The 24,775-nt window shown below is 33.5% G+C and overlaps 2 protein-coding genes and 2 pseudogenes across 3 annotated transcripts; 3 read left to right on the plus strand and 1 right to left on the minus strand.

The window, feature by feature from the left end:
• Window positions 1–5,881: 5,881 nt before the first annotated feature.
• Window positions 5,882–11,428, plus strand: RRP4 (ribosomal RNA processing 4). The gene is made up of 6 exons (XM_085732535.1): window positions 5,882–6,244; window positions 6,388–6,433; window positions 6,519–6,608; window positions 9,952–10,017; window positions 10,099–10,164; window positions 10,542–11,428. Exons 1-6 carry the CDS (start codon window positions 5,988–5,990, stop codon window positions 10,998–11,000), a joined length of 984 nt encoding a protein of 327 aa, XP_085588661.1. The 5' UTR covers window positions 5,882–5,987; the 3' UTR covers window positions 11,001–11,428.
• On the minus strand, window positions 10,540–13,807 carry TBL4 (TRICHOME BIREFRINGENCE-LIKE 4). The gene is made up of 5 exons (XM_085732533.1): window positions 13,032–13,807; window positions 12,726–12,918; window positions 12,424–12,620; window positions 12,179–12,337; window positions 10,540–12,086 (listed from the first exon to the last, which is right to left on the minus strand). The coding sequence occupies exons 1-5, from the start codon at window positions 13,535–13,537 to the stop codon at window positions 11,741–11,743; spliced, it is 1,401 nt and encodes a 466-aa protein (XP_085588659.1). The 5' UTR covers window positions 13,538–13,807; the 3' UTR covers window positions 10,540–11,740.
• Window positions 13,808–15,765: 1,958 nt separating this feature from the next.
• Window positions 15,766–17,496, plus strand: LOC146902671 (3-oxo-Delta(4,5)-steroid 5-beta-reductase pseudogene; annotated as a pseudogene). The gene has a single exon (XR_015021454.1). The product of XR_015021454.1 is annotated as a 3-oxo-Delta(4,5)-steroid 5-beta-reductase pseudogene (transcript).
• Window positions 17,497–19,444: 1,948 nt separating this feature from the next.
• LOC146902672 ((S)-8-oxocitronellyl enol synthase CYC2 pseudogene) lies at window positions 19,445–20,854 on the plus strand (annotated as a pseudogene).
• The last annotated feature ends 3,921 nt before the right edge of the window (window positions 20,855–24,775 follow it).

The raw sequence follows: 24,775 nt of genomic DNA on the forward strand, positions 1-24,775 counted from the left end.
TGCTGAAAATCTACTCTTCCATCCAATGTATAACGTTAACTCACATTTGACACATTAACATATACTAATCAACTGTGCATCTATCTACGTCCGTAATTATGTTACGTAGTCAAATAAGGTCAAAATTAGACACAACATGTTCAAACAAGTTGAATGATGGTGATTTCATGAAGGAAGGTTTATATTCCTTTCATCGATTAGAATAGAGAAAGGAAACTAGAAAGAAAAATAAAACAAATATCAAGAAAAAAAATTAACATGAGAAAAAAATTAAGGTGAAAAATATGTACTGTGTGTTTTATCCGTGAGAGTACATAAAATAGATTGAATTATCGGTAATTAGGTAATTATGTGGTTTTGTTGAAGGAGTTGAAATTTTTTGGGTAATTATTACCAAAAAATTAGACTTAATTAAAAAAACGTTGTATCATTTTAAAATTTCTAATAAACATGTATTTTGTAAACTCATCATAGCACATGTGCATTTTCCATTGTCACACCCCATCATAGACCATAGGTGAAGGAGTTTGAAAAAATAGAGGTTGAATAGAAGAATAGAATGAAAGCGATTGACATCCACAAATGAAGTTTTACCGAAAAAACGGTTAATTAAGTAAATGTTTCCTATAAATATAAAGATTTTTTTGTAGTTTCTTGAAGAAAAAATTGCATTTTTTTAATCGTTGTAACATTTTTATTTGGCATTTTTAGGGACCAAAAACACGGACTGAAAATTTTACAGGGACTAAGAATGCTGATAAAAAAACTAGACAAAGACTAAAACTGCTGACGATTTTTTTTTACAATAACTAAAAAGTGCGATTTATTTTTGTATGGACTAAAAATGAAATTCTGGATATTTATAGGGACCATTTACTTAATTAACTCTACAAAAAAAAAATAACAAATGAAATCAAAACACCAGTAAATTAGTTCGTCATAATGTTGGGACTACGGAGGAAACCTACATTGGGTTGGAACATCATATTATGGTAAGAGCAATAACATAAGTGAGATTGACACCACATCTTCACCTGAAATGTCTAATAAGCATGTATTTTGTCAACTCATCATAACACATCTACATTTTTCCATTTTCAGATCACAGCAAAGACCAAAAGTGAAGTAATTTAAAATAATAAAGGTTGACTAAAAAAATTGCGTCAAACCAAATGACATTCGAAGACTAAAATTTTAACATGATAAAAAATTAAACAAATGACATCTAAAACTAACAAAACAATTCATCGTAATGTTGTGACTTCCAGGGGGAGCCTAAACTGAGTTGGATAATCACATTTGGGTAAAAGCACCCATAAAAGTGAAACTAACACCACATCCTCATCCAAAATTTTAAGGCATTAGTTATTTGTGTCATCTCACTTATATTTTTTTTTTGACCACCTACTCTTGCATCCAATATGAAACTTTAACTCACATACGACAAATTAACTTCTCTCTCCTAAATAAGAGATTTTCTACATCTGTAATCTGGTGACATAACCAAATAAAGTAATATTGAGACACAACATGGTAGAAAAGGTTGGTTGATGGGGGTTTCAAGAAGAGATGGTTATATTCATTTATTTCATGAGTATAGAGAATATGAACCATAAAAAGAAATAAATAAAAAAGGAATTTTAACATGAGGGAAATGATAAGGAAAAAAATGAGTGTGTGCTTTTACCGTGAAAGTATATGGAATAATGTGAGTTGCTGGTAATTTTGCGGGATTGTTGAAGAATTAGGAGTTTTGGGGTAATTATTTTACGACAAATTAGACTCAATTAAAGAATCGCAACATCAATTTAATTTTTTTAATAAGTATGTTTTTGTCAACTCAGTGGAGCACATATGCATTTTTCCATTGTTAAATTCTACAAAAGACCAAAAGTGAAGGAATTTGAAATAAGCGAGGTTGAATAAAAAAAATAGCATGGAAGCGAATGTTGTTCTATAATCAAAATTTAGGAGAAATTTTTTAAAAAAATGAGATATAAAAGCTAACAAAACAATTCATCATAACTTTGAGACTTCCAAGGGATCTTACACTGATTTTTATCACCATATTAGACTAAGAGATATCATACAAGTGAGATTGATATCACATATTTACACAAAACCTTAAGCCAGTAGTATGTATATGAGTCCTCTCACTTATATGTTATTCAAAATCTACTCTTCTATCGACTATAGAATTCTAACTCACACTTGACACATTAACATCTCTTATTCAAGTTTGCAACTCTCTGTGTCCATAATTACGTGACATAGTCAAATAATATCAAATGAAGACACCATATGTTTAAAAAGGTTGGTTAGTGATGGTTTCATTGAGGGAGGTTTATGTTCCTTTCTCACATGAGAAGAGAGAAAGGAAATTAGAAGTAAAAAAAAAGATACGAAAAAAGGATTTGAACATGAGAGAAGATAAGGGAAAAAACTAATCATTGTATGTTTTGTTTGTGAAGGTATAGAAAACGGTGTGAGTTGTATGATAAATCTATGATTTTACTCAAGAAGTTGGAGATTTTTTGGACAACTATTTTACCAAAAAATTAGATTCAATTAAAAAAACACCACATATTTTTAAATATCAAATAAGCATATAATTATCAACCCAACATAACACATTGGCAATTTTTCATTATCATTTGCCACAAACGGCCAAAAGTAAATAAATTTGAAATAATTGAGGTTGAATGAAAATTTCACAAGAAAGAGAATGACATTCAAAAACTAAATTTTAAGATTGAAAAGTTAAAGACTTAATTGCAGATTTAGTCATATATTTTCAACAACTCATGAATTGGTCCGTCCATTTTAAAATCACTCAGCTTCACTGCTAGGAAAAGCAAAATTAGGGAGGAAAATTAGTGACGGAAAAAATAAAATCCCTCATAAATTCTTTGGTCGCAAAATTTAGTAACAGAATTAGAGAGGAATTTCATGTTATCCCTCACTATTTTTTTTTTTTTTTAGTGGTATTTTGGTCCCTTTCTGCTATTTTTAGACTAAACAACAATGATGTGACATATTTTAGATGACCATGCATTTAGTTTGATGATGTAGAATGATCAATGCCCATGTAATTACATGAAAACTCCTTTAAAGTTTTAATTTAAATATGACATATCACCATTTTTAAGTTCAAAAATCTGAAAGAGGCACCTAGACCGTGTAATTTTGAAATGGAAGGACAATTTTCGTGAGTGAGTGAAAATAGAAGAACCAAAACTGTAATTAAGCTAAAATTAAATAAATGACATTCAAAAACTAAAAAAACAGTTCATCATATTGTTGTGAGTTTCGGGGGATCGTACATTGAGTTTGATCATCGCGTTAGATTAAAAGAAACCAAACAAGTGATTAGACACCACATCTTCACCCTAAAGCTTAAAGTACGTAGTAGGTATATGAGTCATATAACTTATATGTTGTTCAACATCTACTTCAATTTAATATTAAAATTAAATAAATGACATCCAAAAACTAACAAAACAGTTCATCATAATGTTCAGAGTTCAGTAACAAAAAAAAAATGTCCAGAGTTCTGATGGTGACTACAATGAGTTGGATCATCACATTAGGTTAAGGTTAACCATACAATTGACAGCACATCATCATCCAAAATCTTAGTGTATTGGTTATATCGATCATCTCACTTATATGTTTCTTAATATTTACTTTTGCATCTAATGTGGAACTTTAAGTCAAAATGGACACATTAACATATCTTCCTTAAATGTAAGACTCTTTGTGTTTGTGATATGTTGACATAGTAAAGTAAGATCACACATAGGCACAATATTGTAGAAAAGGTGGGTTGATCATCATGGTTTCATGGATGAAGATTTATTATGTTTCCATGTTTCATTAAGTGAGAGAAAGAAAAGTAGAAAAAAAAATATAAAAAAAAAACTGAACATGAGACAAATGATACGAGAAAAAAGTAGCGTGTTTTGTCCATGGTAATATTAAAAATTGAGTTAATGAAATTTTTTTGGGTTATTTGAAGGAGTTAGAGATTTATGAGTAATTATTTCATCAAAATCATAGTCAATAAAAAAACGTTCACATCAATTTAAAATATCTAATAAACATGTACTATAACTAAACATAACACATATGTATTTTTCATTGTCAGATCGCGCTAAAAACCAGAAGTGAAAGTACTTGAAATGTAGAGGTTGGATAAAAATAATTGCATGAAAGGGAACAACATCCAAAAACTTATATTTAATATAAAAAATTAAGCAATTTTTTTTTTTTTGATAAGCAAGGAGAATGGACAGGCATCAAACGACATCGTCGACATCCCAACTAGGTTGGCACCCCGAGACACCGCCATCCTATGCCGCCACACTCTAAGAAATTTTATTAAAAAAAGGGGGAAATTAAGCAATTAAAAACTAAAAAAAGTTCATTATAATGTTCAAAGTTCTGAGGGAGCCTATAATGGGTTTGAGCATCATATTTGACTACGAAAAAAATCCTACAAGTTAGATTGACACCATATCTTTACCCTAAAAGCTTAAGACATTAGATGTATTAGTCTTCCCACTTATATGTTGTTCAATATATACTATTTCATTCAATTTATAATTTTAACTCACACATGGTACATTAACATCTCTTCCATAAATGTAAGACCCTCTGTATATCTGATCTGGTGTGATATTCAAATGAAGACAGAGGCACAACATGGTAAAAATGTGGGTTGGTGGCGGTTACATATATGCATGTTTTTGTTTGTTTTTTTCATGAGAAGATATAAAGTAAATTAGAAAAAGAAATAAGATGAAAAAGGAATTTGAACATGAGAGAAAAGATAAGTGAAAAAACTAAGGAGTGCGTGTTTTATCCGTAATGGTATAAAAAATAGAGTGAGTTGCATGTAGTTATATAGATTTGTAAAAGGTGTTAGAGATTACTGAGTAATTATGTTACCAAAGTATTAGTCTCATCAAAAAACATCAATTTAAAATGTCTAATAAACATGTATTTTGTAAACTCAGCATAACACATCTATATTTTTCTATTGTCATATCCCACCAAAAACCTAAAGTGAAGGAATTAGAAATAACAGAGGTTGAATAAAAAAACTGGCATGAAAGTGAATGACGAAGTAAAATTCAAGCCAAAAGAATTCAATGACACTCAGAAACAAACAAAATAAATCATCATAATATTAAGACTTATGCGGGAGTCTACAATTGATTGTATCATCACATTGGGTTAAGACTAACTACACAACTGAAATTGACATCACATCTTCTCATGAAGTCTTAAAACATTAGATATATGGGTTACCTCACTTATATGTTTCTTAACATAAACTATTTCATACAAAGTGAAATTTTCACTAACACTTAACACAATATTTGTGTTCCACCACAAAGAACTTCTCCCCCGCAATGTTAAACATAAATAACATACCATCGTTGGACTTTCTGGAGGAGCCAGCACCGGTCAATCGACACATTTGAGAAGGAACAACCACACAAGTGAGAATGATACTGCATCTTCATCCAAAAATTTCAGCTTAAGTATTAGTTTTTTTCCTCTTATTAGTTAATAAACCTCCGTTGTTTTATCCCATGTTTGAATTTAACTGACACTAGATACATCATAATATTGTCTCCCTCAACTATGACGAAATTCTAGCCCGTGCTTGGCACGGGTTTCCATACTAGTTTATCATAAATATCTTAAAAAAAAACGTAAAAAACAAAACCACCTCAAAATGAAAACAATCGGTATGACCCAAACCCGTCCCACGCAACTAATGGGTTTGGTTACCCGACGGTACCCCCATACAAAAAACCACATATCGGACATAAAACAAAGAAGAAAGTATAAACCCCGTTAAAAACCTTGCGCCGTGAATTATAAAATTTGGACACATCAAAGTGAGAACCGAAGAAGCTGTGCCCTAGCTACCACCCTGAATCATTTTCCTCCATCGATTGAACTAAGCCACCGCCATGAGAGGGATTCAGTTACAGTTGAGTCAAACTCAGAAACTCCGTCTACAGAAGGCTCTAGAACACCTCGAATCTCTCTCTTCCAAGGTCAATTCCGATGCTTCAGTCACCATAGCCGATTCCATTCCCGTCAACCATGAAGACGGTGTACTCAAGGGACACGGAACCGCTGACCTCGAGGGCGAAGTTGTTGCCACTCTCTGTGGCGTCGTCGAGCGTGTTAACAAGCTCGTTTATGTCCGCGCTTTACGCTCAAGGTAATCAACCTTACTTCTTAACCTATGCAGCACATACTGACACTTAATCGGACACCAGACACGTCTTCACGAGTTCATAGCCTCTCCACTTCCTTAATTGTTATGTTTTTGTTTGTTAATGGAATCTTGTGACTTAATTTCAGGTACAAACCTGAGGTTGGTGACATTGTTATTGGGCGTGTCATTGAGGTACAGTTTTTATAGTTTCAACCGTTTTCTGAATTTGATTTGATAATGTTTGTTTAATTTCACTGGTGTTTGTTGTGTTGTGTAGGTTGCTCAGAAGCGTTGGAGATTGGATATTAATTACAGTCAAAACGCTTATTTGATGCTTTCTGCTATGAACATGCCTGATGGTGTACAGGTATTTTGCAATTTCCCTTATGCAGATATCTTTTTTTTTGTTCTGCAATCGGTATAGCGAGAACCGTTCCTTTTTCAAAATTTAGGACCATTTCTTTAAGAAATTTTATAATAGTTAGTTATTTTTCAGAAATGAAAGGTAAAAAAACAAAAACTAGTTCAGTGTGCGGATTACAATTTATCTAATTTTTGACAACTGTGATAGCATCGCAACTATTGATGAGTTTTTTGCTGTATTGTTGACCTTGTTTCATCCTGGAGGTTATTTGACTATAGTATGCACGCTTAGTAGTATTAATTACAATATATGTCAAACTGTGTGTTTCTTTTCTCTATGCAGGCGTAGTCATTTTTAATTTGGTCCCTAGATGAAAAAGTGTTTAATTTAGCCTGTCATATAGTTTTAAATGTATTCAACTTCTGTCCTGTTAACTATTGTAACCCCATGAAAATTACATTCAATAAAGATATTATGAAGTATAGGAACCAAATTGAAAAGACTGTCATGTTTAGGGCATGAAAATACAGTAATTATTTTTAATATACGAGACAAAATTTTCAATTTGGTCCTGACATTTAGAAGTGGTGATAGCACCTACGGGCAGTGTAGAGTTTAAATTGAAACGTGAAAACTATTTTGTACAGCTGTATGCATCTTGGTAGTCAATAGCAGTGGTTCGCGGCTCCGGCGCGATCGCGCCGGAGCATGGCTGGCCGCGGTGGTGTGGTTTGGTGCAGCTCATATTAAGGCTGCGGCCGTTCTGTGTGTGTTCGCAGGTCGTAGTGGGTTTGCAAATGCACATGCGATTTGCCTTCGAAACTCCCATATTGCCTTTAATTTTTAAACGTTATTGAGTATTATGGGGTCTTCGCACGTGAATCCCAGTATTCTTCTCTCTTTCGTGTTTGCAGAGAACATCTCTCTTCCCTCTTCTGCAAGCTTCATGCCTCCTATTTTTGGATTTTTGATGTAATTGATTCTCCAATTTTTTGAAGAAGTAGCTGATTCTCAATTTTTTTGATGAAATTGATTCACCAGTTTAGTGTTTCATTACAAATTGTTCCATTTGTAGTGACTTTGTTCGGTTCTTTGTCGTGTTCTCTAGTTAGGAAGGGGGAAGTTATTGGTTTTTTGGCTGATTTTTTTACACTAGACCATGTTGAGAGGCTTGCAAAATTTCTACAGTTTTAGGAGTAAAGGAGCCTGAATAAAATATTGCAAGTTTGTGTGTTAGGTTTCCTTTGGGTGGATGAATTGGCATTTTGAGAGTAAGAATTAAAAGTGATTTTGTAATGGAGTGACCATGTGAAAGTAGTAAGGTGGATTTTGAGTTTTTGGGTGGTGATCTATTTTTATTGGTTGGGGTTGTGCTAGATGACAAGTTATTGAGCTTATGCTATTGGTCTCTTTATGTTTCTAAAAAGAGAAGACACAACAAAATAATGCAAGTAAATTCGATTTTGATATTTTTCTCAATTCTCGCCAACATGTCAAACATTGACCACAAGACTATTGATATCTAAGAAGGATGGTCTACACTTTACCTCTAAAGACTACATGGTGATATATACAATCATCCATAATATGTGCGCCGACTGCTAATTTAGTCATTACTATTCTCAACAATTATATGACAAGTACAAGGTAGCATTTCAAGAGTACATCAAATCAAACGTTCTGCCATCTTTGCGAAGAAAGAAAGATGAATTCCTGTTAAGAGAATTGCTCAGAAGATAGCCAAATCACAAAGAGATGACCCGTCGGCTCTCAAAGTTTTTTAGTTATCCTGATAGAAACCGTATCCCAATACATCCACTTCCTTCTCTTAAAGAAACTGGCTTCTTAGCAAAGCTATATGATTGAGTAAAAAGTCAATGCTTTATTAACCAATGTTTCATCAATAGGCTCTCTGGCGTGTTTCTGGTCAATCATAGCTAATATTGCATCCATTACTTGTTTATTTAATTCATCATATGCCAAGTAATAGAAGGATAAGAAGCCAATTTCTTGAAGAGAAGGAAGTTGATGTCTTCGGGCATGGTATCTATCAAGATAACTGAAATACTTTGAGCGTTGACATGTCCTCTCTTTGTGATTTGGCCATCTTCCGAGCAATTCTCTTAACAAGAGTTCATCTTTCTTTCCTCGTAAAGATGGCAGAACCGTTGATTTAATGTTGACATTTGAGAAAAGGGAGTGGGTACTCGTACTCATGGATGTTGTGAGGCTATTGCAAATGGGAGTTATTTAATGGTAGTCTTACGCTTATAAAGCTTCCCTATTATTGCAAAATGCCATTGAAATTCAGAAGTTGGAGATATAGTGGAGGCTTATGTTACTTGGCTTGTGAGAAGAAGAAAAAAAATTAAATAGTGCCACATCCAATAACAAATTACAAAACCATCTTGTTATTAACAAAGTATAATTTCTTTGTTTTCACATGTGCCACATCGGAAGTAGGTAAGCAATAGAGAGAACGCTTTGCCTATAAATCAAAGAGTGATACAGTATTGATCAAAGTAACAGTTGGGTCCCAATTTCACTATTGTGAATTAATGTGTTGTCCTATTGCCAATTTTTGTTTAAATTGAATTGGTTTAGTTTATTTTTAAATTTTATCGAATGAGATTGGTTTAAGGTCTGGGGCAGTGTTTGGCTTAAAATTCTGGTCTGGGCCAAACAAGAACTGGTAGGACCTCTAGTAAAATTTTGGATCTTAAAAAATTTGATGTTATATAACAAAGTAGGTTATACAACTGAACCGAACGAGTTGAATCGGTCTGTTAGTTAAATTTAAGCGAGCCGAACACGAGCTAAAAAAAAGGTTCGTTTCGAACTTGAGTTTCGAGCTGAACCAATTTTTAACGAGTCGAGTCGAGCTCAGATGAGTTCGATTTGACTCGGCTCATTTCCAGCCCTAATTGGACTTAAAGCATTATTTATGACCTGAATTGTGTATTTGGTTTGGATCAACATTTGATGGTCATCGAAGTCTGTCGTCATGAAGTGGGTATACTGATTTAGGTGTAACATTTTATGCCTGCATGAAGAAACACTAATCACGTAAGAAAAAATATTTAAAATTTAAACTTCAAAGAAACTAATAGAACAGGGTGAGGGGTACAAACAATGCAATTGTAAAACAATTATGGTCATCACTTATCAAGCAGTCAAGTCCTTTGAAGTTTTTATAAGCACAAAAATAGGAACAAGGTGCAATCACCTTCAGTTTTGATTGGGTTTCTTTATTTTTTATTTTTTTATATGCTGCGTCATATTTTTGGAATTCTTTCCCAATTAAGCTTGAAAATCCCTCATTTAGATTTTTTCTTTCCACTGCTAGAGGCGAAGGACAGCTTTAGATGAGCTAAATATGCGCTGTATTTTTGAGGAGGCGGATGTCATTTGTGTAAGTGGTGCCATGTTTCTTAAGATTTACTTTTTATGAAGGAAATAGCAGTTGAGTATCCTAAACTATGTATGTCCACAGGCTGAAGTTCGTGGTTTTCAGCATGATGGCTTACACCTTCAAGCAAGAAGTCAAAAATATGGAAAGGTTTGTATTCTTGGAAACCTTTTAAAACATTCTTTTATTGATTGAGTTGCTTCTTGTAGTCTACAAAAAAAAATGATAGTCGGTTACATAACAGTAGCCGGTCAGAGACAGTACAAAATGGAAACTCTAAATGATATGGGCATTGCTGCTTACAAATATAAAACTGAACGGATTAGAACTACCTGTTTATGATTGAGGTGTAATGCAAGATTCCTGGAATCAGGGGGTTACTTTATTTTGATAGCTATGGCACTTGTAGTGATTGTGTATGGTTTGTAACTTGTATTTTGTAATACGTTTTGGGTTCTTAAATTTTATTTCAATTTTATTCTTCAGCCATTTACTACTGTTACTAATGGCTTTGAGTGTTATTGCAGCTTAGTACTGGTCAACTGCTTACAGTCACACCATATTTAGTGAAGAGGCAGAAACAACATTTCCACCATATAGAGCAGTACGGTATTGATTTAATAATTGGCTGTAATGGGTTCATATGGGTTGGGGAACATGTTGAAGTCAGAGATGACATGGTAGAAGATCAAGTGAACCAATCTGATCCACAGGTTTTAACTCCCAATAAAAATTCTGTGAGTCTTGAAGAACAAGAGAAAAAGTACACGGCACTGGAGACAAGAAAGTACATATGCAGGGCTGCTAATGCTGTTAGAGTATTATCTACTTTAGGATTCATTATAACATCGGAAATCATCAAGGGAGTTATTGATCTCAGCCTTTCTGCGAATCTTGATATACACGACATGCTTGGTTCCGAGTTCTGTGTTCTGGTTGCCGAAAAAGAGGCTGAAAGGAGAAGCTCAAATAAAAAGAAGCGGTAGATTGTGAAATCGTGGTTAGAAAGCGAAGTTTTATTATCCCTTTGCCGGGGTAAAAATAGGAAAGGAATTATTCTAACTGTAGCAAGTCATTTTCTTCAATCATGTTTGATACTTTGTAGGGTGGCACTTAAAAGTTGGATGGACTTATTTTTTATGTTAAAGCTCTTGCACCTGCGGGGAGATGTGGGATGAAGTGTTTTTCTGATTGGCCGTTGCCACCTTGCTTTTCAGGGTGACACCTACAACCCATGTCTGTTTTTTGTTTTTGTGCATCGTCTTATGTTCTTATGGGTTGTCTATGAATCTTCCTTTTGTATACTAAACCATGGCAAAACGAGTATTGATATTTTCATACTTTTTCTTTCATTGTAAACTCGGACCAAAATTTTATGGAGCTATTTAAATTGTAGTGGTCTATTATGTCGAAATAGTTTATCTCAAACTTAATTTATGTGGGTTAAATAGAACGTTTTCATTGAAGGAGACTTTCAAAGTTAAATTCATTATATCCGTCATCAACTTACGAAATAATAAAAACAGAAGTCATGCTGGAGAAATTACAAAGTTGTGTATCAAAGTATACACTTGTTTTGAATCTAACCATGGAACTGTAACAAGGATATGAGTATTCTTGTTGAGTAACAAGTGCTATCCTGCAATGTTCAATCACGGTTATAGGGTGTGCAAGTTACTTTCCTAAAAATTATGTCTCTTCCACTAAATAAGATCATATCGTATGGTTAATAATTTGTAGAAGCCATAAAATTTGTGTGAGCTATAAGTAGAGTGGAATAGAGGAGTTCATTCCAAGAGTCTGGAATTCCAGGAAGGCACCAGTGGCTGCAATCTTGGACCATTTTACGGCCTTTGCTATCACTGAAACCTGGTTCTCTATAAATTGAAGGATGCCCATCTTTTCTGTAGTCTGTCATTTTGGTAATGTTGAGGTAAAACACTGGCGTCTTCATCTTAGCTATAACATCTTCGACAATTCCCATTGTCCATGGATATGCTGCAAGATAGCTTTCATTTGTAATGGGTTGTCTTTCCCCATCACATTTACCACCAGAGTTCCATTGCCCCCCTCTGCAAATTTCAGCCATAGAATCAATTACTTAACTACATAATAGAGAAAAGATGTAAAAATAAAACGAAGTAGAAGTACACATTCTTCTTACTTGTAGTGAGAAGCTGAAAATCCAGTGAAAAATACCCTTGTACGTGTGCTATCAACTGTGGAATCAACCCACTTAGCCCATGTGTTCAGTGCTTTTTGTAATGCTTCAGAAACTTCTAATCTGTCATAGACATGATTACCTTCCTGAAAGTAGTTTCTACTGCAAGAATGAAAATTGATAGTAGTTAGCCTTTGAACTACTTATTAACAGTAAAAGAATAGTGTCTTAGCAGAATTGTTTTTTACCCATTTTTTGTCTTGTCATGATTCCACCAGTGTCCTGTGTTGAAAATGATTATATCAGCATCATAATACTGAGACTTGGAAGCTTGAATCATGTCAAGCCTAAGAGTATCTCTTTGAGGAACTTCATCGTCACGTGACACTTTCCATTCTTGTACAAGAAACGGGGATTTCACAAAGTCTATGGAGCATTCATAATCCTAATTAACATCACAACATGTCAAAAACACAATATCAAACCTTAAACCTTAAGCAAGCAAAAGCTCTATCAAATTTCTTAAGAAAAACAGCCAACACATCCTTACTTTGAATTTGAAAGAAAAGAAACCTTGAATCCTGAATTCACGGCGTCCAGAAACTTCATAGAGTCTGCTCTTATCTTTAAGAGAAGCTCTCAAAGCACACACCAAAGATTGCCACATGTTCCTGTTTAAAGAGTCTCCTACAAACACCACTCTCTTACCTCTCAACATGTGCAACATTTTCAACCCATCAAACCTATATGTATATATCCAAGAAAAAAAAAATCAAATTTACAACACAAATAAATTAAAATGAACATGGTACATTGGTATGTCGAATTTTACAAGGTAGGGTAGAAATTATAGAACCTTGGAATTTGACAACCATGTGGCTTCCAACGATATTTAAGAAACTCAAAATCTGAACGTCCATTCTTGAAACAGTTAAAAGTATCATCAAGAAAAGGACACGAACCATGTTGATAAACAGGTTCATGAGAATCATCTTGAATCCAAGAGCCATCAAAGATATCACATGAACTGAGGTCTTGTGAGTCACTATCTGTTGAATTTCCTCGTGTTCTTTCCGCTGCGGTAACAGAAGAGAATGTGTTGCTCTGTGCTTCTGAAACTATGTAAGAAGTGAATGGTGCATGTATCAATACACGTTTGAAAGAAGGTGGAAAACGAAGAGAAGGAATGGTACTGGTGTAACTGTAACGGGTAGAGTATGTAGTGTATGATACTGAGAGGAGAAACAGAGAGAGAAGGAAAAAAGGGACTGTTAAAATGTGAGTTCTTGGACGTAAGAGAGGGTGTTGAAGAGTTCTTTGAAGTTCAGATGAATTCAGCAATGGTTTCTTGAGGCAGGCCATGAGAATCTTCAAAGAAGAGTATGCATGTTGAAAATTGAATATATATGATATGCTATTGAATAGTATAGGAGCTATTTCATTCTTTCTTTCTTTCTTTTCTATATTTCCCTCTTCGTCCTCTTGGTCAAGGTGTGGAACTGTTTTGGGATGTAATTTCTGATAGACAGACACAAAATGATAAAATTTAGGCTAGTTCTATCTTACACAAATGAGTTAAGTTGTACCATATATGAATTTGTTTCTACCATTATATCAATCAGTCATATTAAAAGATAGAGTGAAATATGATTATTCTTAAAAAAAAGTGAGATATATGATTATATTTACTAATTTAATTGTCTACTGACTATGTTTTTTAAACTCGAAAGAAAGTTTTTTTTTTACTGAGGCTCGAACTATTGATTAGATCCAGAATTTTTGAATAGTGGGGGCACCATATATAAAAAATTGTAGCATTAATAATTGTCCTCTACGATTTTTCATATTATGGAAACTTTGAATGATTTTCTCATTTTCAATATTAATAATAGTATGTTTCTCTATATAAATAACTAAATAATCATTTAACCGATCATCTTCTTTTCGATTTCGCATTCGATTCTTGATAATATTCATATTATCAAGAAATAATTTGAGATATATGATGATATATATGTGTGGGCCAAGAGAGAAATAATGTGTAAGAAGTGTATGCCATGTGATCAAAATGCCAACTATTAGTACATTATTATACTACTAAAAAAAATGTTTTCAAGTTTTTTTGTGCAAGCACATGCCCACACATCCAACAACGTCCCTGACTCAAACATAATTAGTTAATCTATGTTGAAGTCTAACTCTTTCAGGATCGTGATTCATCATGTTATGAAGTATAGCTCTCTCTCTTAAACACAATCGTTTAATCTGTGTTGGTAAATTTTATTAATCTGTTAAAAAAAATTAAAATGAAGAGTATTCAAGGTAAGTATTTGAATTTTCTAAAGAACAAAACTTATGCACTTATTGTGTGATTCCTAACTAAAAATTCATATTCTTTTTTATAATAAAACTTGAGAAAATTATAAATTTGAAGAAATTATGGTAGTTTAAAACCATACGAAAAACATTTAAGTAAATATCATCCTTTTTTCCTTTTCTAAAATTCTAATTCCTCGGTAATTCTAAAAAATTTGGCAATTTTTATGGTACCAATTTGCAGTGGCGGAGCTACGTTGCCAACTTTGCAGGCAGGTGCCCCCACGTTAATTTTGCTTTTCTCTATACCACATGTATATATGTGTGTTTCTTCTCACTAATTGTTACGATTCCCAGTTCTTTTTTGGCATAAAGTATTATAACTTTGTAAAGTATAATAATACAATATAACAACATATATTTACCCATTAATTTCATTCACTAAAAAAAAATCATTTCTCTATGTTGTTTTTGTGTTATTTTACTTTTACCGAGAAACACACCATAAAAATATTATATATTTTTTTTGACGTAAACCCTCTAGTTTCCAAAAGAAATATAAACTCTTATAAGTTGTTCAAGAATTGTTCCACCAAAGAATCGAACTCGAGCTCTCTGAACGATTCTTCTTTGATGAAACTCATTTAACACTTGAGCTCAATTGCTTGGTTTATATATGTTTTCTTAGTTAATATAAAATTATAGGTAATCCTTCAAAAAATCTAGCTAAAGTATTTTTTGAAACACTTACTTTGTTTTCTTAATTTTGGGACGTCCGCTAAAAAAGTACCCAAAGAATAATAATAACATTTTTTTATAATAATAATTTTAACATTTACATAATACATTCAAAAAATAATTTATAATTTAAATGTAAACTTCAATTTCCTGCCTCCGCCACTGCCAATTTGCAAGAAGAAGAAAAGTTAGGATATTTAACAACTTTACACCAAAATAATACGCGGCTTCCCCTGGATCATGCATGATACTTCACGACCCCTATAAAAAAATGAATTATCTCAGTCGACAAGTATCTGTCTCATGTTTTGTCAAAAAAAAGTATCTGTCTCATGCAACTTGCGCGGCTGCGGACTAATAATCTATGATTTTCGATATAAAGAAACAAACATCCCATTAGTATAACCTCCAACTTAATTAATTCATTTTTATATGATTAATAATTAGTAGTGTAACATCACTAATCATCGGTCAATACACGACACTAATACCTTTTATATAAATTGACACACACACCACCACCACCAAGTTTCCATTATAGCACTGTATTGTGAAGATGGAGCATCAAAGTCCGGTAGCACTAGTTGTCGGAGTTACGGGAATGGTTGGGCTAAGCCTAGCCGAAGCCTTGAAGCAACCTGGTTGTCTCGGAGGCCCATGGAAAGTTTACGGTTGTGCTCGCCGTTCCCCCATGGGCTGGTTCCCTTCTTCCATCTTAGACGGCTTCATTACCTTTGACGCAGTTGACTCAGCTGACACACGCGCCAAACTATTACCTATAGCCAACGAAGTCACCCACCTCTTCTGGGTGACGTTCCAGTTTGTAGCTGATGAAGAAGTTAACATCACCGTTAACAAATCCATGCTCCTCAACGTTGTCACCGTCCTTAAATCTTCCCCATCTTCTCCTCTCGCTCATATAACGGTCCAAACCGGAACTAAACATTACATGGGTTCGATATATGACCCGGTCCGGTCTAACCAACTTATATGTCACGAACCACCTTTTAACGAGAATATGCCTCGACTCCCTTACCCAAATTTCTACTACACACTTGAGGATCTCGTTGCATCGTACACACCTTCGATAACATACTCAATACATCGATCCTCTCTCATAATAGGTGCGTCTTCAAGAAGTGCAATCAATGCGTTGATGATGCTAGCAACATATGCTGCCATATGTCGCCATGTAGGGTTACCGTTTCGGTACCCAGGAAATAGATACACTTGGGAGCATTTTTGTGATATGTCAGATGCAGATGTGCTGGCAAAGCAACATGTGTGGGCTGCGGTTACAAAGAATGCTAAGAACCAAGCATTTAATTGTACAAACGGCGACATTTTCACTTGGAAGAGTATGTGGATGTTGCTTAGTGAAGTTTTTGATGTTGAGTTTGTTGAGTTGGATGATAAAGAAGAGTTTGATATCGTTGAGTTGATGCGTGACAAGGGTGAGGTTTGGGACTTGATTGTAGAGAAATATGGACTTCATAAGACCAAGTTGACGGAAATTGCTTGCTTTGAAGCCATGGTGCCAGTTGTACGGTTTGAGTTTCAACATGTATCTAGTATGAATAAGAGTAAAGATTATGGGTTTTTTGAGTATGCTGGTACGTTTAAGAGTATCAAACGTTGGGTGGCTAAGCTGAGGGAGATGAAACTTATACCCTCTTACCAACACTAATTAATTGCATTATCGTTTTTATGTTGTTTATTTTTTTGTGAAATAATATTGTTTGTTTCATTATCTCCTTTTCTGCAGTTTAAAAAAATTTATTTTCTTGATAAAAAAAAGTGTTTATTTTACGCTACTGTAATAAGAACCATATTTATACGATGACATCCGTATAAATTTCATGTTATAAATATGGAGTTTTTTTTATTAGAGGATAAGAATGGAGTGTTGTTTCCTTAAAAAAACAAAAAACGGAGTGTTGCAAAGAGCAGGGAGCCGATAGAGGAAGAGAAGAAAGAGGAATGGATCTGAAACATTAATCCATAAAGAGGCAGAAGATAAAGCTATCTTGTTAGAGGTTAGATCCACCATAGAATTGCAAGGTCAAGTCAAAAATTAGGGATTTAACCATTTCCTTTGTACAAAATTTAAGGTAACATGGTTTTACCCCAATCTCTAAACCTCTTTAAGGTGTACTTATTAGGATTATCTACTAATTAAGGTTTGCATGTGTTGATTAAAGATTAAAATTAGATCATAAATAAATGTAATGATTTCTTCCCTAATAAATAGTGAATTATTTTCATAAGATGTAATTCCTGATTTAGGATTATGGTTAAAGAGAAGAATTGTAAAACTGAAAAATTAATAAGTTTCTTATTTTAAGTTATATTTTGGTTTAGAAACTTAGTATGTGAGCTTTTAGTGGTTGCATTTGAATTTCTAAGAATGGGTAGTTGAAGGATTGAGAGATTAAAGTCAAGTTTTGATGCTAACAATTTGTAGAAGTGGACATTATTTGAGAACTCTCTATCTTAATCACGACAATAATTATAGGGTATAATGTATATCATTCATACCAAAAAGCCAAATAATATTCATTAATTCGAATTTGTAGAGTATATCATTCAACATCAGGGGCGGATCTGGAAGGAAATTATCGGTGTGGCAAATTATTTTAGCAAAATAAATTACGATAAACTTAACAAATATTATTCATATTTTAGTAGAATTTAACATTTTTTAATTAAAACTTAAATAATATTATAAAAAAGATAAAATATTTTAAATGAATAAGTAGAAAATCTCACCCCAAAAGCATACTCCTTTATTTATTTTTATTGACTATTTACGAGTAAGATACAAACTTTTATGTCACGAGTTCGATTATGTCTTACACTTAAGTTATATTCATTTTTTGAGAAAAAAAATGACAAAAGCAAAAGATATGACTTGAACACATGACTGTGAGTAAGTTATATTCATTCTTTGAGGAAAAAAAAGATAACAAAAACAAAAGATAGGACTTGAACCCATAACTATGAGTTAGAAAAACACACACTTAACCACTAGACCAATACATCATGTTCAATTACACTTCAAAATTGAAGATATATAATATAAACTTTAGACTTTAAATATGAAAAAAAAAAAATAGGGCTGGACTGGTGTGGCAATAGCCACAGCCAGCCTAAAGCAGGTCCGCCCCTGTTCAACATCGATAAAAATGTTAAAGATAAATCCGCGGTAATTATGATGATAATAAATTGACTTTTTTTATAAAAAAATATGTATAGGAGAATTAGTTATGTATAGAAGTGATAGACACAAAAACTTAATTTTTAAAAAAACAAATAAATTAATTTTATATTTGCATAACATTGAGATGATGAAAAAGATAATTATAAAATTTTGTTGGAGTAGGATTTTATTATGTCTATCCACTTTGTTCTTTTATATATATATATATATATATATATATATATGCAATAGGGAAATGGTATTTATAGCGAAAACCCGTCAGGTGAAATTGTCCCGACATGTATTCCACTCAGTTTTAATTATTGATTTTCCCCTGTTTTCCACCAGCTTGCCGTGATTTCTGCAAAGCTCTCTCTTGTCATTGGCTAATTTTTATTTCGCGATGCTTTCTAGACAATTTTATTCGCTGGATATACTCCCTCCGTTTCAAAATACATGTCGCTTTCAAACACTTCATACATACTAATGCACAACTTTGACCGTTAATATATTTTATTATCTAAAGTAAAAAATTATAAAAATTTAATATTTTGAAAATATTTGTCGAGACAAATCAAACAGCTTCTTACATGCTAGAGCAGTGCACATTTGTATTTATATATTAGTTAAAAAGTAAGGTCAAAAGTAAGTCATGTGAACAGTGCACATTAAAAAATGCAACAACACGGAGGGAGAGTAGCAAAGCTTGTAGTAATATGTAGTGTAACATCACCAATCACCGGTCCCATATACTACTTCTTTTCTATAAAACTAGACACCACCAAGTTTCCGCATGATAGAGCTATTCTTCCATGGTCGCAAGACCAAATAAATAGTCTTTGGACACATTCACATGAAGATATTATCTTCAAAATATTTAATTATTTTTTTTTATCAATTTTCTTTTAATCATTAAAAAAATACTTGTTTACGTGTGTGTGTGGCCAAACACTATCTGTTTGGTCTTGTGACCATATTAGAATTTCTCACGAGGACATTTTCGGTTGGATAATAAAGATGAGGACATGTTATTACAACAGAAAGAAACTCCCATAGCTTATCCATTCACTTTGCTTCCGTTTTCTTGATATAATTAATTGCATTGTAACATCACTAGCCACCAAAGGTTCCATTAATTTACAATGAATGTGATGGAGCATCAAAGTCCCGTAGCACTGGTTGTTGGAGTGACGGGAATGGCTGGGCTAAGCTTAGCTGAAGCCTTGAAGCAGCCTGATTGTCTTGGAGGTCCATGGAAAGTTTACGGCGCAGCTCGCGGTTCCCCCGACGATTGGTTCCCTTCTTCCATTCTTGACGGCTTCATCAACTTTGATGCTGTTGACTCAGTTGACACACACGCCAAGCTATTATCCATTGCCAACGAAGTCACCCACCTCTTTTGGGTGACGTTCCAGTTTGTAGGTGATGAAGAAGTTAACATTACCGTTAACAAAACCATGTTTCTTAATGTTCTCACTGTCCTCAAATCTTCTCCATCTTCCCCTCTCACCCATATAACACTCCAAACCGGAACTAAACATTACATGGGTCCGGTTCGGTCCACCAAACTTATATGCCACGAACCACCTTTTCGTGAGAATATGCCACGGCTTCCTTACCCAAATTTCTATTACGAGCTTGAGGATCTCGTTACATCCTATGCGCCTTTGACTACATATTCAGTACATCGATCGTCTATCATAATAGGCATGTCACCAAGGAGTGCACACAACACGTTGATGATGCTAGCAGCATATGCTGCTATATGTCGCCATTTAGGATTACCTTTTCGTTTTCCAGGAAATAGATACACATGGGAGCATTTTTGCGATATGACGGATGCTAGTGTGCTTGCAAGGCAACATGTGTGGGCTGCAGTTACAAAGAATGCTAAGAACCAAGCATTTAATTGTACAAACGGCGACATTTTCACTTGTAAGAGTATGTGGAAATTGCTTAGTGAGGTTTTTGATGTCGAGTTTGTGGAGTTGGATGAGAAGGAAGAGTTTGATAATTGGGTGGAGTTGATGAGTGATAAGAGTGTGGTTCGGGACTTGATTGTGGAAGAATACGGTCTTCATAAGACGAAGTTGGAGGAAATTGCTTACTTTGAAGCCTTGGTACCAGTTGTACGGTTTGAGTTTCAACATGTATCTAGTATGAATAAGAGTAAGGAATATGGGTTCTTTCTTTGAGTATGCTGATACATTTAAAAGTATCAGATTCTGGGTGGCTAAGCTGAGGGAGATGAAACTCATACCCTGCTACCAACACTAAACTACATTACATTATTGTTTTCATCTGCTTTTGAGTGTGTTTTTATCTCCATTATGTACCGTTAAAGTGTTTTATTTTCTATCAAATGAATGTATCTATATAAATATAAATTGCACCAAATAAAATGTGGGGGGTTTGGAAAAAAAAAAGTTTGAGCGAGTTGTGCATAAAAAGTTTGAGCGAATTGTGTAATTGTTTTTTTTTTCTTTTCAAATTAATATCAAAGACTATTAAGAGGACCGCACTTCAATCCAAAGCAACACCACCATAACATTCCAAATGGATTCCTTAATGCACTTGATAATATCAAACCCATGTTTTTTTTTGTTCTTGTTAATTCATGAAAAAGTACAAGGTATGTTGCGTCTATAATGAGACTTAATTCATAAAATAAGAAAGAACATAAGTAAAAATTGACTATTAAGGTTGTTTATACCGGATTCCTTAATCCAATATTTTGCAATAATTCATGGGAAAGGATTGTACTATCCAAAAATTTAACTTATATTTAAAAGTGTTTTAAAATAAATAATAGAATAATAATAACAATAATATAAGAATGGAAAAGTAAATGGGGGGGTGGAGATAGTATTTTTGTTGTTAAAAGAAAAAAAAATATAAAAGAATAAAATTTTCTTTTTCCCCACGTTACTTATCAAGTTCTTCTAATAAAAAAAAAAAACAAAAAAAAACAAGAAAGGGTTGGCTTTCTCCTCACGTTCTCAATATATATATATATATATATATATATATATATATATATATATATATATATATATATTTAATAAAAAGAAATTTTTTGATAAGATAAGAAGAAGGAAACAGTGCAGATATTTTAAATTGAAGGAATACATAAGCTTCTTATCTCCCTGTAAATAAGGGCTTTAGTTAATCACCAACACACCACAAAACACTCTCTTCTCTCTAAGAAAAACCAGGTTAGTCTTCTCTCTCTCTCTTCCTTTCCTTTTCTCAACTTTCTCTCTCAAATCTATAGTTATTCTTTATTCTCTTGTTTGTATTCTTGTACTGGAATTCTGATTTTTCAAAGTTATTCTTAATTCCAAAACTAGATCTATACCCCACCACACCTTTACTTTCAAACAAAACAATCAAACTTTTCATTGGAGCTATGTCCTTTTCAAAGAAAAAGAAATTGGATTGACTAGTTTATTAATTTTAAGTTTTGGGTTTGTTTACTATTTTCGGTAATCAATTTTGTAATTAGAATGAATTGTAAACCTAAGTACTAATTTGATTTTTATAGAAATAAATAAAAAGGACCATGAAGCTATGATTCCCTGGAAATATAATTAGAAGTCCTTGTCTTAGATCTTCTTTATTCTTGTACTGTAAAACTTTCTTTTTAATTAGTTTATGAAAGAAACTTAAAATAAATATAGTAACGTAATAGAATAATCTGTATGAATATAGATATACTAAGTACCTAGACTAATAATAAGAATTGTTAATAGCATAAATGGCATAAAAGGTCTATAATTCATTTTGGGACTATAGGCATAGAAAACGTGATAAACAAAGATAAAAGAAAACAAGAGATTTGGAACTTTAACTAGTTATTTATATTCAAGTACAAGTCTGACCTTAAATAATGAATATAGTCTAATGGGTAGTTTTACTTTGGGTGAGTGTTTTAGGTGATACCGAAGCTGCTTTCGACGAAGACGATATCCCAACCACGTTTGAAGAAACTGAAGGTACGGGGAATTACTACTAATAAGTTTTAAAGATTTTGCATAAGTTATGTGCTTAAGTGATTATGTGTGAGTAAATAACTCTACTTGTGAGAGTTAATTTCTCGATGAGGTGATAATTTCTAGCTAGATGGTAGTTATGCTTTGTTTATATTAAGTCTCATGAAGACTCATGGATCATTGTAAAATATTCACTATGATGACTTTAGCATTATGAGCCGCAGGCCTAGATCGAATGATATGTATATATATTATGATGAAAATATTTGTTATTTATAATTTATTTTGTTGTGTAAACCTACAGAAGAATACATTCAGTAGAAAAAAAGAAAAAGAAAGAATGTTATTAAAGAAACATACTAAAACATGCTAGTATGTTGGTTTTGTCCTGAAAAGAAAACATACGGAGAAAGAAAATGGTGAGAAAGAAAGAAAAAAAAAACATAATAGTTAAGACGAGTAAAAAAAAATGAATATTATTATTTTGACGCGATCGGATTATATTTAATTACATTTTGCGATTTTTATTATATGTGACGCACCCTATAATGTGAGAAAAAAAATAGGGGTGTTGCATTAGTGGTATCAGAGCACGGTTGATTCTTTCGGGAACGTTAGAGGATGTCCGTACTAATTGCGTTTGTTTGTACTAACTTTGTATAGATTATTAAATTATTTAATAATTAGGTTCTAACCAATTATGAATTTTAGGAACCCAATGACTCGTAGAAATAATCATATAGAAGCAGATAATGGAGAAGCAAGCAATACCGAAGGAGGTATGGAAAGAGCTATTCAAGCTATGGCAGAAATGGCAGCAACCATTGCAGAACAAACTGCTGCGAAGGCTGAAAGGGATATTCGAAAGCAACAAAGGGAAGAACGAAACACTGAAAATAAAGGATTGGTAGATTTCAGACGTCACGATCCTCCACAATTTCTTGGAGAAACTGAACCAGAGAAAGCTGACTTATGGCTCGAAGAGATAGAAAAGATATTCGCTGTGTTGAGGTGTCCTGACGAAGTAAAGGTAACATATGCATCTTACTTACTATTGGGAGATGTCGAATACTGGTGGAAGGGAACTCGCAAGATGATTGAAGCTAACAATCAAGATATTACTTGGGAAATATTTCGCACGAAATTTCTCGACAAGTATTTTCCTAGAAGTGCTAGAACTAACAAAGAACAAGAGTTCCTTCTCTTGAAACAAGGTGGAATGACAGTTGATGAATATGCGGCTAAGTTTGAATCATTGTCCAAACATTTTCGATTCTTCCAGGACCAAATTGACGAAGATTGGCTGTGTGAAAGATTTGAAGGTGGACTTAGATTTAGTATCAAGGAGTCTGTATTGCCATTGGAAATTCATCAGTTTCAACCTTTGGTTGAAAAATGCAGAAAGATAGAAAGGATGAAAGAAGGTGGAGTTAATCGAAACAATGTAGGAGGACCATCTAGGGGGAAATATCCTTCACAAGGATCAAACCAGAAGGGAAAGGCACCACAAAAGAAACTCTACTCACGACCTCCAGGTAACAACCGCGATCAACAACGTTATCGTCCAGTCGCATATGCTTTTGAAGGAGGACAATCGAGGAACCAACCTCCAAACAATATCCGAAAGTGTTTCAAATGTCAAAAAACAGACCATTTGGCGAACACTTGTCCAATTAAGGGATTGATATGTTATCAATGTGGAGATTCAGGACATTTTGCTAGAGACTGCCCAAATCAAAAAGCTGAACCAAAGGTGAACAATGTAAGAGCTGTCAAACCAACTGTTAGAGGAAGAGTTTACACTCTGAATGGTGCTGAAGCTTCTCAATCAGAAGATCTCATACAGGGAAATTGCGATATGTCAGGTAATCTTCTAACTGTACTATATGATTCAGGCGCAACTCATTCATTTATTTCCATGGATCGTGTGAAACAGTTAAATTTACCAATTACGACATTGCCTTTTAACTTAATTGTTTCTACTCCAACTTCTGAACCTATTTCTGCACATTTTGTATGTCAAAACTGTCCTATTGTTATCCAGGATAGAGAATTCCTTATTGACTTGATATGTTTGCCTTTAAAACAATTAGATGTGATTTTAGGCATGGACTGGTTATCTTTCAACCAGATTCTTATAGATTGTGCACATAAGAACATAATTTTTCCTAACCCTGAGGTTTCTGGATTTATATCTGCCAATCATGTAAAAGCTTCCTTAAAAGAAGGAGCTCAAGGATACATGTTATTATCTTCTTTAGAAATCGAGAGTGAATTAGTATTGAGCCAAATACCGGTCGCAAAAGATTTTCTGGATGTATTTCCGGAAGATGTTCCAGGTTTACCCCCAGTTAG

This window comes from Medicago sativa, chromosome 8 (genome assembly GCF_051527215.1).
Source record: "Medicago sativa cultivar Bolivia chromosome 8, Bolivia_mono, whole genome shotgun sequence".
Taxonomy (NCBI): Eukaryota; Viridiplantae; Streptophyta; class Magnoliopsida; order Fabales; family Fabaceae; genus Medicago; species Medicago sativa.